At 34.2% G+C, this 14,623-nt stretch overlaps 2 protein-coding genes across 2 annotated transcripts; one reads left to right on the top strand and one right to left on the bottom strand.

The window, feature by feature from the left end:
* Positions 1–1,293: 1,293 nt before the first annotated feature.
* LOC136808792 (hatching enzyme 1.2-like) lies at positions 1,294–6,907 on the top strand. Its single transcript, XM_067065332.1, has 7 exons — positions 1,294–2,058; positions 2,475–2,540; positions 3,024–3,182; positions 4,426–4,621; positions 5,195–5,370; positions 5,668–5,718; positions 6,602–6,907. Exons 1-7 carry the CDS (start codon positions 1,929–1,931, stop codon positions 6,772–6,774), a joined length of 951 nt encoding a protein of 316 aa, XP_066921433.1. The 5' UTR covers positions 1,294–1,928; the 3' UTR covers positions 6,775–6,907.
* Positions 6,908–8,065: 1,158 nt separating this feature from the next.
* On the bottom strand, positions 8,066–13,352 carry LOC136808790 (sodium-coupled neutral amino acid symporter 2-like). Its single transcript, XM_067065329.1, has 8 exons — positions 12,771–13,352; positions 12,431–12,505; positions 11,789–11,934; positions 11,010–11,304; positions 10,510–10,653; positions 10,042–10,188; positions 8,957–9,285; positions 8,066–8,126 (listed from the first exon to the last, which is right to left on the bottom strand). The coding sequence occupies exons 1-7, from the start codon at positions 13,191–13,193 to the stop codon at positions 8,977–8,979; spliced, it is 1,539 nt and encodes a 512-aa protein (XP_066921430.1). The 5' UTR covers positions 13,194–13,352; the 3' UTR covers positions 8,066–8,126; positions 8,957–8,976.
* Between the last annotated feature and the right edge of the window lie 1,271 nt (positions 13,353–14,623).

The raw sequence follows: 14,623 nt of genomic DNA, 5'->3' as shown, positions 1-14,623 counted from the left end.
TATGTCCTGTTAAACCTACCTTTTTAGAATTAGAAAATCGAAAATTGAGATGAAAAAATTAAATGAAGAAGAAAACGAAGAGTTTTTCGAAGAAGAGTATTTCACCTTTCAAAGCCATAATCTCGGTAAAAATCAAACATTTTGAATTTTTTTTTTGGTTCAGGTGATGTAGCTATTTAGTATCTAAAAATACAATTTCGGAAAATTTTTGTGGGAGTATCTTTCTTTCTTTTAAAATCTCCAAAAAACGTCTTTTGGCAATTTTCTCCACTAAATTTCCATACAAAAACAGCTATAACTTGGGATCATTTTTTCAAAAGCAGTTTGTTCTTAAACATGTCAAAGAAGCGAAAACATAAGGTTTTATCTTCAAATTCTTAAATTGATTTTTCACTATGACCAGAGCCCTAATGTCTTGTGAACCTACCGGAATGAACTTTTCATATATTTTTTCGTAGTACTCCTAGTTTTCTTATTGAATATGTTTAATCAAATCTTGGTAATGGCTTACTTCAAGTTTGTATTTAGAATTTAAGATTGTGCCCAGATTTTCGCATATTTTTGTATTTAACTTCTGAGCTTATTGTAACATTAGTTTATCATCCAACATTTTTGATGATTGCAGTATTTTTGTTAATGTTTTCTTTAAACTATTTTTAACTATTTTTAACTTTCTTGACGAAAACGATAACATCATTATATGACTTAAAATAACATTATCTTTATTTGACAGATAAAATTGTTTAAAATAATTGAAAAGTTTTCATCAAGTGTTTCGTTACTTCCTCCTTCTCAGCTCTTCCTACAATCAACATAAACTTTTTTGTATTTTTTCCCAGACGATTCAAAATTCTTTTTCTTTGATAACCCTAATTGAAAATTTTCTTGGCTATAACAACTTGAAGCATTTGCGTGTTGAACTCAATGGGACAAGATGGAGTTTTTTCAATCTCCTATTTGATTTAGTTGGCCGTGTTAACCAATGATAAAACGTTCGTTACTTTTTCTAAAGAACGCGTCATTTTCATTTCTTCAAATGACCAATTATCAAAGTGTCTTATAAAAAATCCACCTCATCTGAGCTCAATAAGGGAATTGAAGCGAATACAGTAGTATTTTGACTCTGCTTGACACCTAGCTTTAATAACCCCAGATCTCTTCTCATCTAACATTCCTTGACGTTCTTAGAGATTTTTCTTTTTTGTATCTTTTTAAAAGTAAATGTTATAAGACCGACTGATACAATTGACTGATGATTCTGATAGCGCTTCATAAAAAAAATTGTACCGTATTTATCAGTTAACTCAAAAAGTTAGGCAAGTTGATTTAGGATACGAGATTTTATCCATTTGGGCTTCCACTTGAAGCGTGGAATTACTCGTGTATTACATCTAAATACACAGACAGATTCGGACTTTGATCCACAATTGATTGCTTGCTTACTTAAAAGTGAACACTTTCAACTACAGTCAATTTATCTAACATATGATAGCAGTTTTCATGAAAAGATGACGTCATTTTATCAAATCAGTTTCACACACTTTTGACCTTAAAGCTTTTCCTGCCACAGCATATCCAGTAATGGATTAACCCCCTGAGTTCTTAGTGAAGCTGTAAAATTCCAGGGGGTTGGTTGTTGAAAAACAGGGTCATTTTATTGGTATCCCAACCCCCGTCACCAATACTAACTTCCAGTTGAAATTTAAGTTTTGCACTCCACAATTCGGGAGGAAATTGCAAATGAAAATAGTTAAGTTTTGTCACACAATATTGTATATCAAAATTGCATGAAGGTTGTTTATAAAAACTAAAGTCTGTGAACACAGTTTAAAAAAGTCACAAACCAGATAAAAGAGCGAGAAAGAGAACATATAGTAGAGGAAATTCATAGTTATTAGTAAGCAGTTTATGCAGTATTTCTGTTGAAAATGCTTCGTTATGGGTTATTAATTTGCCTGCTGGCTAGCACATCTTTTGGGAAGCCAGCTGATAGTTTTGAAAAAACTTCAATTGAAATCAACAATGGTGAAAATATTGAAAAATATGAATTGGAAGAAAGTAAGAACGATTTTTAAAAAGAATAGGACTTGTAAACTATTATTGAGGCAAGGCTGTTTTTACTTCTTTTTTTGGCTCAAGGTGTACACTACCTTAGGTGAGGCCCTTAGTTAAGGGTGCGTAATTTAGGCTTTCCAAAGTGCACTGTAAGGGTTAAAAAGCCTTTAAGGAAGTGTGACCATTTCTGCACGAAAACTTGTACAAATTTGATTCTTTGCCGACCGGCAAAGGTCCAGTTTTGAGGCCCTGATTTACGTCTGCACATGGTAGTTCTCAAATCGAGTCCGCCACCTTTCTTTGCCAGTTAGGCTGGCTGATCTGTAAATTTATTAAACTTGCTGCCGAGAACCCTAACAATAGGCTAGATAAAATTTTTATCAATGTTTAAAATAATTGTATTATTTTATTTTTTTTAGTTCGTGGACCTGAATCGTCGCCAATCCCATCCTATTTTTTCCAAGGGGATATGTTGATGCGTAAAGGTAAGATTTCTTGGCTTAAAATATCATTTGTTTTATGGGAACTGTTTGTAGTTTGTTGATGTAGTGACCCAAAAATCACTGAAGAATGGTGGATGGCACCTGGACAACAGTCAGTAAATAGGAAACAGTCATTTCACAAGTAAAGACATTTCTTTTGCAGCATCATGATGAGAATCGAGTGAGAGAGAACTGTCTAAGTCCCCATGCTCTTGTTGGGAATCTGGGATTTAGGGTCAGACTCAGTTCCAGTCCCTAAAGGCATAGGTAAACGAGGAAAATAAACAAATGACAAAGGGCAAAAAAACACAGAAGGGAACGATGACTCTGACTCCTTGACCCAAATTCTGTTCTGTAAAATAAATTTAGGTGTATATTAGATTTCGATGAATTGACCAGGAGAAGCCACCTAGTCCATCCTCGGGCGTTTTAAATTCAAAGATTACAAGACTCTTGACCTTTTATATGTTTTTGTTGATTTTAAAGGTACGCTCGCTAAAGCGTTAGAAGGAAAAGATGTGACAAAGGAGGACAACAGAGCATGCGCGAATCCACCATGTGCAGCCGCTGCTGGTTTTATCGCAAGTAGTTTGGCGAAATGGCCCAATCCTCGACGAATCCCTTACGTCATGAGTAAGAGCGCAAGTAAGTTGACTGGAATTTAATCAAATCATCTCAGCTTTAAAAAAAGTAAAAATATTATAGTATAAAGAGTCTAAACTTTTCGCCAGAGTCCTTAAGAAAATGAGAAAACAAAAAGGGGGCTACCTTTTTTGGTTATTTGGCAATATTTCTTTTTACTCATTTTTGGGGTTTAGAGTTTTGCCTGTAGCGTTATTTTTTTGCTGTTAAAAATTTGCCAGGCCTAATTCGAGAACCTCTTCTGAAGAATTCTCAAATCCTATCCATTTTTGAACTAACCATGTGCGGTTGCATTCGAAAAAACATGTCATTGTTTCCAATGATTTTTGATTCCCGGACAATCCCCCCCTGGTGAATCCCCCCCGGTGAACCCCCCCCTCCTGGTGAACTAAAAAATCATGTAATTTGAAATTAGCGATTTTACTATTTATCTTATAAAAATCTGTGTAGACGACTATCATGTAAAAATCTTTCAGAGCTTTTCTCTGAATCAAAAAAATGGCCGTTGTGATTCTTAATAAACTTTGTAGACTATCATGTAAAAATCCTTGACCCTAAAATTGGAGGTTTGTTTCGATTGAAAGTTTTAAATTAGTCTCTCTAAGGGTCGGAAAATTTAGGATTTTTAGGAAATTTTTTGATTTCCAGAGAAAAAATTGTAATAAAGTCTCATAATAAAAGGGCATGACTTTTTTCAAAGATCTAAAAAAAAATTCAAAAAGTCTCTCTAAGGGTCACCTTTTCAGCAAAAATCAGTCTCTCTAAGGGTCGGTTTTCGGAGGGCCCGTCCGCACATACCTCTCATTCACCAACCCTAGTACCCCCCCCCGGGGTTACAGTCCATGATTTGGAAATTTAAAAACACATATGAAAATATATGGGTGGGAATTCACCAGGGGGAAATTCACCGGGTGGGAATTTTCCGGGGGGAATTCACCAGGGGGGAATTTACTGGGGGGGATTTACCGGGGGGAATTCACCAGGGGGGGAATTGTCCGGACACCGTTTCCAACGAAGATTGGTCTATATTTTAATTTTCTTCAGCAGAAAAGGTGAAATACTCAAATATGACTTTAAAGTCTCTCTTTTAATTATCAAGGTGACATTTACGATTTCAAGTCAGTTTTCTCCTCTCTAATGACTGCTTCTACACCATCACTTGAAATCAAGAAGAATGATCAAATCCTTGGTCATAACTATACGGTAGCCGAAAAATATCAAAATGATTCTCCTTTCTTTATTTCAGAGTGTAGCGTTTTCGGTCGTATCAGTCATTTCTTTAAATCCTTATTCGACAAATCGAAGAAATGTCATGAAACAGCCATTCGAGATGGCATCAAGGAATGGGAAAGAAAAACGTGTATTCGTTTTGTGGAGATTGATTCTGACGATGCTTCTAAGGAGGATGGTTATATTGAATTCACCAGTGGCAAGAAACGACAGTAAGCTCTACAGTTAAGCCTTCTACCGTTCCGAAAAAAATGAAGCCGTTCTATTAGTCCAGTTTGATTCTTATGTCACTTTTAACCAATGGAATAGCTTAATTCCGTTTCGGTACGAAACCGTTATCTTGTGAACATAGAATTAGACAGTACTGTTCCGAAACAAAGTTCAGCCAAATCTCTCCTAAATTTAATTGGAAAGTATTAATAAACTCTTATCTTAAAGTGAATTTGTTGGGATGAATAACTCTTTTCTAACCCTCCTCTAAATCCGCTAATGTAAATACATCACCTACATCATTCAAATCCACTGACAATCAGTAGACTCTAGATGAAAAAAAAGGTTGTCTACTATTTTTAGCATTCGAGTTATAGAGGTTCGAGTTAAAGAGACTACACTATTCATGATATGCACCATTGCAATGTCTTCTGATATTACATCACGGACCCAGCAGCTGATTGGTTGTAAGTGACGTAAAATCAATCAATACGTCATTTTCAACCAATCAGCTGTTGGATCCGTGGAAGACATTGCAATGGTGCATATCATGAATATTAATCTTATTTTTGTAGATGTTACGCACACGTAGGCTTTATCGGTGGTCGTCAGGTGGTCAATATCGATGATGGATGTAGCACTACAGGGATCGTCCTTCACGAACTTGGACACGCTTTGGGACTCCATCATGAGCAAAGTCGACCAGATAGGGATTCCTATGTCAGGATATACAATGAAAACATTAAAGAAGGTTAATATGAGCAACATTTGTCCTTGAACATTATCACAATAACATCAGGCCGATTCCCTTGTCCCTTGTCCGAGGTTTAATTAAAAATCTTGAAGACTAAGTCGAATAGTTTTTTTTGAACATGCAAAATTATATTCTAGAGAAAAAGTATAACATTTCTAATCCAACTCGAACACAGTCCTTTCGGTTCTCTTTTTTATGATTGTGGTAGCAACTCATATGCAACGAGTAAAGTTAAAAGGTTTTCCAATAGCTTTGGGTTTCTGATGTATTTTCATCAAAACTTTCTTTCTTCAGGGACAGAATTGAATTTCAAGAAATATTCATTCTCTGAAGTTAACGCAGTCGGTAAGCAAACTCTCTCCAATATTTCTGATGTTACAACGTTTTTTTACGTGTTATCAGGCGATATGGACTATTATCAACATTACCCTGTCTTTCATGATTCCATAGGCTGGTTTAGACCTTTGAGTTTAAAGCCCGAAGGGCTAGAGTAGAAGCTCTAACCTTTTTCAGGCAAGAAAAAGTGAAGCCTTAAAAAATGCGCCGTATCTTTGACGACAGATTGAATCTAGCAATTCCTTGGTTTACTTTACGATTGATATTTTTTTCGAAATTTAGTGGTAAGTTTTAGTTTCAATCTGTCATTTGTGTAAAAACCAGGCGAGCCGCTCAAGACCGCGTAACTTTGGTAGGATTTGTTGGCTTCAAATCCTACCAAGGAGATTCTATTCTAGCCCTTCGGGCTTATACTTCATTGGTTTAGACCATGTCAAACTTATCAGATGAAGAAATTTGTAATTGTAATTTCATTGTCTTTTAACGAGCGTTGCACTCATTCGCATGTTTCCGACGCACTTGCTCTATTGTCTTAGATTCGCCAGTGTTTTTAGTGTCTCATCCTTTCGTCGAGATGGAAATTCTATCAAAATCCCCAGCTCACCAACCAAATCAATTGGAACTGAATATCCTATTTGCTATACAATCTTATCAAGTGAAAAATCATCTGGAAACTTTAACCCCACTGGGAGGGTGCCCTAAAATTTTATCCCCATTATAATTGAAAGGAAAAAGTTGCAGTTCACTGGGGTTTTTGAGCTGGTAATGATACACCCCCTTCTCACAGACCTGGTAAGAGTAAGAATAATGGACTGAAACTCGAAACAGGTTTTTTTCAACCCTTCTAGAGCGAATAGAGATACATCTAAACAATCAAATTTTTCAATTTTAGGAACGCCCTATGATTATGGATCAATCATGCACTATAATCTTTATTCATTTTCCAAAAATAAACGCAAGACGTTAGATGCTATTCGTCCGGTACCGAGTGGAACCGACATCGGCCAACGTAAATATTTGAGTAAATATGATATCCAAGCTGTCAAGAACTATTATGGCTGCTAAAAAGAATCAATTGCCACTTTAATATATACAGTATGATATAAAATAAAGGATTGTATTCTTGTATTCGCCTTATTTTGATGAATTTAATGGAGGACTAGTTTAATAAAGAAAAATGAGTTACTGGTTTATCAAAGTTTCATGTCTTCTAGAGTTTTCATCTTGTATTACGTGTATTATCATTAAACGCTCAATATTACTGAGTTATACTATATATAAAAGGCCCCAGCCTATCCCATCTAGGACACAGATTTATAGACCCGAAGGGCTAGATGTTGTGCTTTGGCTGAAAAGTGTGACGAGGTTCACGCGACGTTACGATAGAATATTAGCACTTGACCAAAAAGAAGCTTTCCAGGTTTCCAAAAACAATAGCAGCAATATTTTTGCGATATTCACTTTCCAGCTGAGGGGACCAATATTTTAGTTCGAACTACAGAAAGATTCGAATCAGAGAGAGTGTTTACTGTTGCTTCTCGCTAATTCGAACTCGAACGGGGGAATCTTATTTGTTCGAATTACAGAGAGATTCGAATTAAAGAAAGTATTTTAAGAGGGTTTCTCCTTGACGGGGACTGGAGACAAAGAAAGATCTAAAGAAAGATTCAAATAATGGAAGTTCGATTAAACGAGAGTTTACTGCAAATTAAACCGAATCCAACCAATTCAAAACAGATTCTACAAGCGAAAGGGGATGTAAAAAAACTCTTTGTGATCTAATGATTCTATTTATTGTAAAAGTCTCAACCTGTATTAAGCTTGCTTGTCACGTGATAAAGTTATTATATACTTGTAATTGTTACAAAATAATCTGTCAAATTTTATCAAAATTTATGATTTATATTGGTTATTTTTGGTCACTTTTGGCCTTCTTGCTCTAACTTTTTATTCAAGAAAGAAAACAGGGTTTAAATATTCTAAAAAATCTGATATCATGATTTTTGAACTTCAATTTTTTCCATCTCCATTTTAAAATTTTTGAAAAATATTTCATCTTTGAGATTACTTTAGGCTTACAAACTGTCGCGAGCAGAAACTTTCGCTATTTTTGCGAGTTTAGCCTTTTCGCGAAAAGTAACTTTTTTCAAAATAAATTCAATCAGATTCAATTCAATTCAAATTCTATCAAAAGTTACAAAGCCTCTTTTGCTTCTGCTGCAAATCATATTGAGACAGAGTTTAGAACAGAGCTCCGGCTAGATTCTTTCGAATTTTTGAAAACCGTTAAGAAACAAATCATCGGCAACTCTAGCCAGAACTGACCTATTCATATCAATGATTTGACCATATAAAATTCTAATAATAAAGCTTTCGTTTTTGAATAAAATATGAAAATGACTAAAAAAACTAAAATTCTACCGGGTGCGCCACAAAAAAGTTTCCCTCTTTGAAACTAATTTTCTCGAAATCTAAAAATTTTAAAAGAACCGTTCCTATTTCGTTGGAAAGAACAAAGATAAAATTAAATTTTGATGGGTCATTAATTAATTTCGATTCATTAGATCAAAAGTTATACGCAATTGAATAAAAAAGTTACTTACAGAAAGTGCTCGAAAACGTTAAAAATAGACCTATCAAATTTTTATTTCAAATTTGGCAATTACAATAGCCTTTACATGATTAAGAGTATTTTTCAGTAACTAAACACATAAATGTTGAAACTGAAGGGTCGAAAGGGTTTAAAATCTTCATCAAAATCAATTTAATTTACTTTTACCAAAGTTTTCCTCAGGTTTTTGGTGCTAAACTGGATAAAGTCTATGTAAGACTGGATCTACCTCGAAACCCATTTTTGATGTATTTTTATGAATTTTACCAGATTTTTTGGCCTTTTTCAACGAATTTTCTTCTTTTCATTGAAATTCAATCTTCCTTTATAATAACAAAAGGTCATTTAGACAACTAATTATCATTTTTAATGACTGAAACGAAAATACTGATGCATCATGTAATTATGCTTCTGTTTAATTTGATAGGTCGATTTTTAACGTTTTCGTGCACTTTCTGAAAGTAACTTTTTTATTCAATTGAGCATAACTTTCGATCTAATGAAGCGAATTTAATAAATGACCCATCATAATTTAAGTTTATCTTTCTTCTTTCCAATGGAATAGGAATGGTTCTTTTAAAATTTTCAGATTTCGAGAAAATAAGTTTTAAAGAGAGAAACTTTTTTGTGGCGCACCCGGTATTATAAAAGGTGGTCTAAAAATTATTAGTTATATTAATATTAACATTATTATTAAAACCAAAAAGGTTAGTCCGATTAAAAGAATCCGGCAATACTCTATCTTCCGGTCTAAGTTCCGGTAATGGAGATATAATATTCATGATGGATTGATATAGCCCAGCAACCAATAATAAAACTCCAACAATCAAGAGGCAAATAGCCGATACTTTCTTCACATCTGGCTTTAGCGGGTGTCGGCGAACGCGCAGATAGAAAGCGGGCGGAATGATGTAGATTAAGAATGTACAACCGACGGAACCAACGAAACCCCAAACCATGTTCACCTAAGATGAAATAAAAAAATAAATTTTTGATAAACATCGCCAATACACAGGTTGCTAAATTAAAATCTGAAAACAAATCACACTTTTACTCGAAATTTTTATGTGCTTGCTACATGACATTTATTTCTGATTGGTTCATCTGTAAGTTTAACGATAAGTATGTAACATGGGAATAAATCACGTGAACTTTTTCGAGTAATCACATGTTTTGACTGTACTGATATAATTTTGCAACCCGTGTATGTGTTTCGGAGCCGTTTCATTTTGGAATGATGTGGAGCTATAATTGCTGACCATTATCGTATTATAGCAACAAGGTTGCTTTTAGATCGTAGATGCGTTGTATTTGAACCGTACATATTTACAATATTGACAAAGATATTGACAGTATATATCTTCATCAGAAATACCGAAAAATAGGAGACTTGTTCTTTCCTTTAAAGTATTCACAAATTGCAACTGGTAAATCAAGAAAACCATCTCAAAAAGGGAGGGAGCGATGGCCAAGTGGTCAAAGGCGTCAGCGTCTAAAACCAGGGATTATCGGGTAACTTAATGCATGTCACAGAATCGCTTTAATTTTTCCGCCCCAGTTCCAGTCCCTAAACCATTAATTCCCGCTCCTTCCAATGTTTCATTTAGTTCATAGATAGCCGAGCCGGCTGGCCGGGGACCCCGTGAAAACAATCGAAAAACTGTCTAAAAGTCCTAGATTACTGGGCTATCCACGTAAAATGTCGACTCTAAAAAAACTACCTGAGGTACAAGATAAGCCAATAAGAAGCTTGTTCCAACCAGGATAAGGGATTCTATGAACCAGACAATTTTATTTGGTCCAGTTAAAGTTGGATTTGATATCTTCAACAAGCATTGGGGTGTCGGCTCGTTCGGGTGCCAAAAGATCTATAACCAAAAAATTTTTTATGAAAGAAAGAGGAAATTCTCAAAAGGGTTGGATTAACACAATATTAGTTTTATTATTTTTTTTTCAAATTTCATTGCTGGTAAAAAGCTTCCCATTTTAGGGTTTATTTTTGGGAAAAAAGAATGAAGGTCTTAAAAAAAATTTGACTGACTTTTCCCATCGACAGCAAACAGAGAATACAAAATTTCGAGATTCGAAGAAGTTTAAGACCAGCGGTAGCTAGTAAAAGTGTTAGCTATTTTGTATTGCTTTTAGAATTTTAATCAACTCGACCCAATCAAACACAACGATCAATTCACCTTGTTAAGTGTAGCGCGACAAGGGACGATCAACAACGGATAACTTAACACCAACAAAACGCAAAGTGCAGCACGTCCAACCGTCACCACGTAATCGTCAGAAGCGTAATTACGTGTAATATCTTGGTCTGTAAATCTACGGAACTAGAAAAGAAAGAAAGATCGGGAAAAATGTAAATATCAATATTAATTGAGGTTTTTCAGGCATCATTTCTTAAAGAAAGGATTTGTAATTTAAAGTCTTTTACGATTACCCGGATGATAAACTAGACGATATAAAAGCAGTTGCCTCTTCAGATTCGAGCGTTTTATTCCATAATGGTAGATTTTTAATAAGTTATACGTACTTATAAATCACTTTTTTCAAAACCTACGAAAAACATTTAATTACATAATTACATATATAAACCCTATTTACCCCCTTTCCAAAAAAAACCTTAACCCGAATTAAATACCGATCCAGTTAATTTCATCGTTCAATTTTCAAAAAAAAAACTCACCTGAAAATATCCAAAGAAACTGACAATGAAATTCATCAAGTATGTGAGGCCCATTGCAGAGAATAAAATAATTCGTTTGTTACGTCTCGTCTGGTGCTGAAGTTCACTGTGCATTGGTAGGATATTGAAATGACATGAAAAAGTTAATTCGGTGATTGAAATACAGGTTAGAGTTTGACGTAAACTATCCGGATGCCATTTGACCGGATTACTCGGTTTATCGACCGGACCACCAACTTGATTTTTCAGTGAACGGTATGTAACACAACAGCATAGTAAAATACCACACAGGACGCTAAAATGAGAGATCAATCAAAAGGTTAGATTTCATTTTTGAAAATAAAAATTGATCTCGCTGCACTTTATTTTGTATGTGGCTTGTTCACTTTTGATTACTTAGCCCTTTACAGTTTTCCATGTCGATAAATTAAAATTGTCCCGTAATAATAACTTATGGTACTCTCGTATAACACCTATTATATTACTGTGATACACGGATTCTCACGACTCCATAACATCCAGGCTATGCTGCCTTATTTGATTTAAAGTGTGTTGCGAGCTAAAATTTCTGCACGCAAAAATTGTGGCAAATCAAATATTTTACATTGTGATCGCAGGTCTCGAAATAAAGACAAAACATCCGATCAGAGCTGCTCAAAATTCATGATTTTTGGGAGCAATTTGTATCGAAATGTGAAGCCTGCGATTATCTCATGAATCTCGAATCTTGAAAATTCCATGTTATGTCCATGATATAATTTATCTTTTATTGGTCTTACCTGAGTATAGATGTATGTTTGAGAGCGGACAGATTGCTGAATAAGGAAATAGGGAAGACAACTGCAAAAACAAAAGCCAATAACACGACTTTCTTGTTCCAAATACCAGCTGTACCGTTAGATGCTAATGTAATGATGGGCTCCATCTAAAATGGGATAAGTTTTTTTTGAGGTGAGAATACCATGATGAATAAGAACATGGGAATTTTGAAAGATGTAAGGATAATTATGTATTCATGATATTCATGACGTAATGTTTTCTACGGAAAGACCCCGGTTTTTTGCCAGTAGTGGCAAATTTTATACAACTTTGTTCTAGTTTAAATTTGCCACTACTGGCTAAAACCGGGGTACTTCCGTAGAAAACATTACGTCATGAATATCATGAATTCTGACAGATTGGAGGAATAGTTTCTTGTTTATTAAAAACATTTAAAAAATGAAACACTTAAGTCTGACCCCGCGATCAATTCTCCATTTGCGGAAAATTATCTTTAGTGTCTAAGAACTATATACTGCAAAATAAATAGTGTATCAAATTTCATAGGTTTGTCCTAACTACAACAGATGAAAAAACATATTAGTACGGAAGCAGCAAGATCAAAAGTTAGTTCAATTTGAATTTGAAAAACAATTATTTACCTGGTCAACAATGAGTATGAAGTAAGCAACCGAGCAAAGATAAAGTACAATGATAAGCAAAATTTGCACACCAATCTAAAATTAGAATCAAAGCTCAAATAAGATCCTAAAAAATAACCTTACAAGCTGACTGCCTGGGAGACACTTTAGACGGTTTAAAGGATGCTGATTCTGTTGATCAACCCAGGCATGAAATGAACAGAAAAGAGTTTGAAATAGTTTCAAGTACGGCTAGTTTTTTAGTACAGATGAAACTTTAAGAAAAACTTTTTCACATCAATTTTGAAGAATAGAATAATCATTTTGATAAAACAGAAGACAATGAGGCAATCAAACTTACTTTTCCAAGTTTTCCAAATGCATAGTAAGCTACATCTTCGATATTCCTCACTTTACCATTACAATATTTCTTGCTGTTGATGATCAAAAATCCTCCATAAGTTGATGCAATCAAAACAAAGATCAGTGAAAATGACGCCATTAGAAATCCGCCCTGTTCAAAGGCGAAAGGTAAGGAGAGAAGTCCACCCCCAATCATGGTGGAAACTAGAGTGAATATAGATGAAGAGATACTACCCTGGCGGTCGATACTCCCGGTTGATGTGATACTTTTGTAAGAGGAGTATTTATTATCAGGTTTAATGAAAGGTAGATTTTCATCATCACTGTAAGATGAGTCTGTGTCAATCTCTGATGAATTACTAAATGTGTCGGCAAAATCAGCGTATTTGGATATCTTTCCTTTTTGTAGGTGTTTTGCCATCTTGAATGTGTTCTTGCGTCGCGTGTATGTCAATAAATAACGTCAATCAGTGTGTTCAGAGGATAGATACGATTTTTATAATTTGTATTTTTTTGTACTTTACTTTTTTTTAACTGTACTATCTATACATAACAAACGAAAATTATAACTTCAAAGAGTGTTTATTTCCCAGTGATACATAAGGAATCTTTGGAATTCAGTTAGATATATCAATTAAATTTTGGCTCAAAACGATAATTGTTCTACTAGTTTAAATCAATTATGATTGCAATCAAAATAATTAAGATAAACAGTTTACATGAGATATTCTAGATTCAAATAAAGACATAAATCTAAGTTCAAAGGGCATTTTATGTCAATAGAATGACAATATTATGTTACAGTATTTTCATTTCTTTGATCTACTCCATGGAGAATGTCAAGTATTCTTTTGGAAACACAGGTCTATTATATAATTTCGCAAGATTGCATCCAACCGAAGCAATAAGGAATTTCGAGGCTGAGACTCTCTGAAAAAAATAAGGAATATCTAAGCTTCTTATAAAAAGAAAACATGTATATCATAATAAAAACCCAGTTTCCTTCAAAAATACAGGAACTGAATTTTCTCTAAATACAAAAGAATATTTACCTTTGAAAATACGGATGAATAGAAATATTTTGGGAAATTGCCTCCGAACAGGAGAAATGGTAAATCACTCTGAATCACTAAGGGTCAGCGACTCTTACTAAACTACTCTTATTATAGTTTCTTTCTCACCAAAAATAGATGGTCAGATCGAATCAGAACTATCAGAAAAACAAAATCAATGCAACATAAATCGGATAATTCAAAAAATGATCAAAGAGTACAAAATGTCTATTGCAAATACCCCCTTTTAAGTCAACAGGTAAACAAACACAGATCTGTCAACAATTGTTGCATCATTGAAATGTTTTTAAAAACAACTTTGAAACTTCAAACTTAACAATAACTTATTACAATAAGTAATTATGTAAGTTCTGAAGCCTATTGCGAAAAATGATTTGCCTCTGATACACCATGCAAAATATTTCTTATATAAGAACAAACCCTTCTGTAGGTTTAGGAACCTGTACTTGAATCCAAATAAGCTGGAATAACATTAAGGGTCAAAGAATCCAGACAGGTGTAAGGTCTGAAGTATCATAATTTTGCACTATAAATAAGAAAAAAGCTCAAAGTAGCAAAACATTTCAGCAGTCAAATTTCAACAAAAATAAACTGGTTCTTATAAAAATAATTAATTCAAAAAACTTACAAAAACATAAAGACCCCAAATGTTTATTTTTTTGATATCATCATGGGTCTTCTATCCCTTATGTTGAAAAGAAAATAGGAAATGAGGTCAAAACTCACTTCCCCTACGTTTTCTGAACAAAATATTACGAAATTCAAATTAGGCAAGACT

This window comes from Clytia hemisphaerica, unplaced genomic scaffold, assembly GCF_902728285.1.
Source record: "Clytia hemisphaerica strain Z4C2 unplaced genomic scaffold, Clytia hemisphaerica genome assembly, whole genome shotgun sequence".
Classification (NCBI taxonomy): Eukaryota; Metazoa; Cnidaria; class Hydrozoa; order Leptothecata; family Clytiidae; genus Clytia; species Clytia hemisphaerica.
Note: the sequence above shows the minus strand (reverse complement) of the source record. Positions and strands in the feature narration are given on the sequence as shown.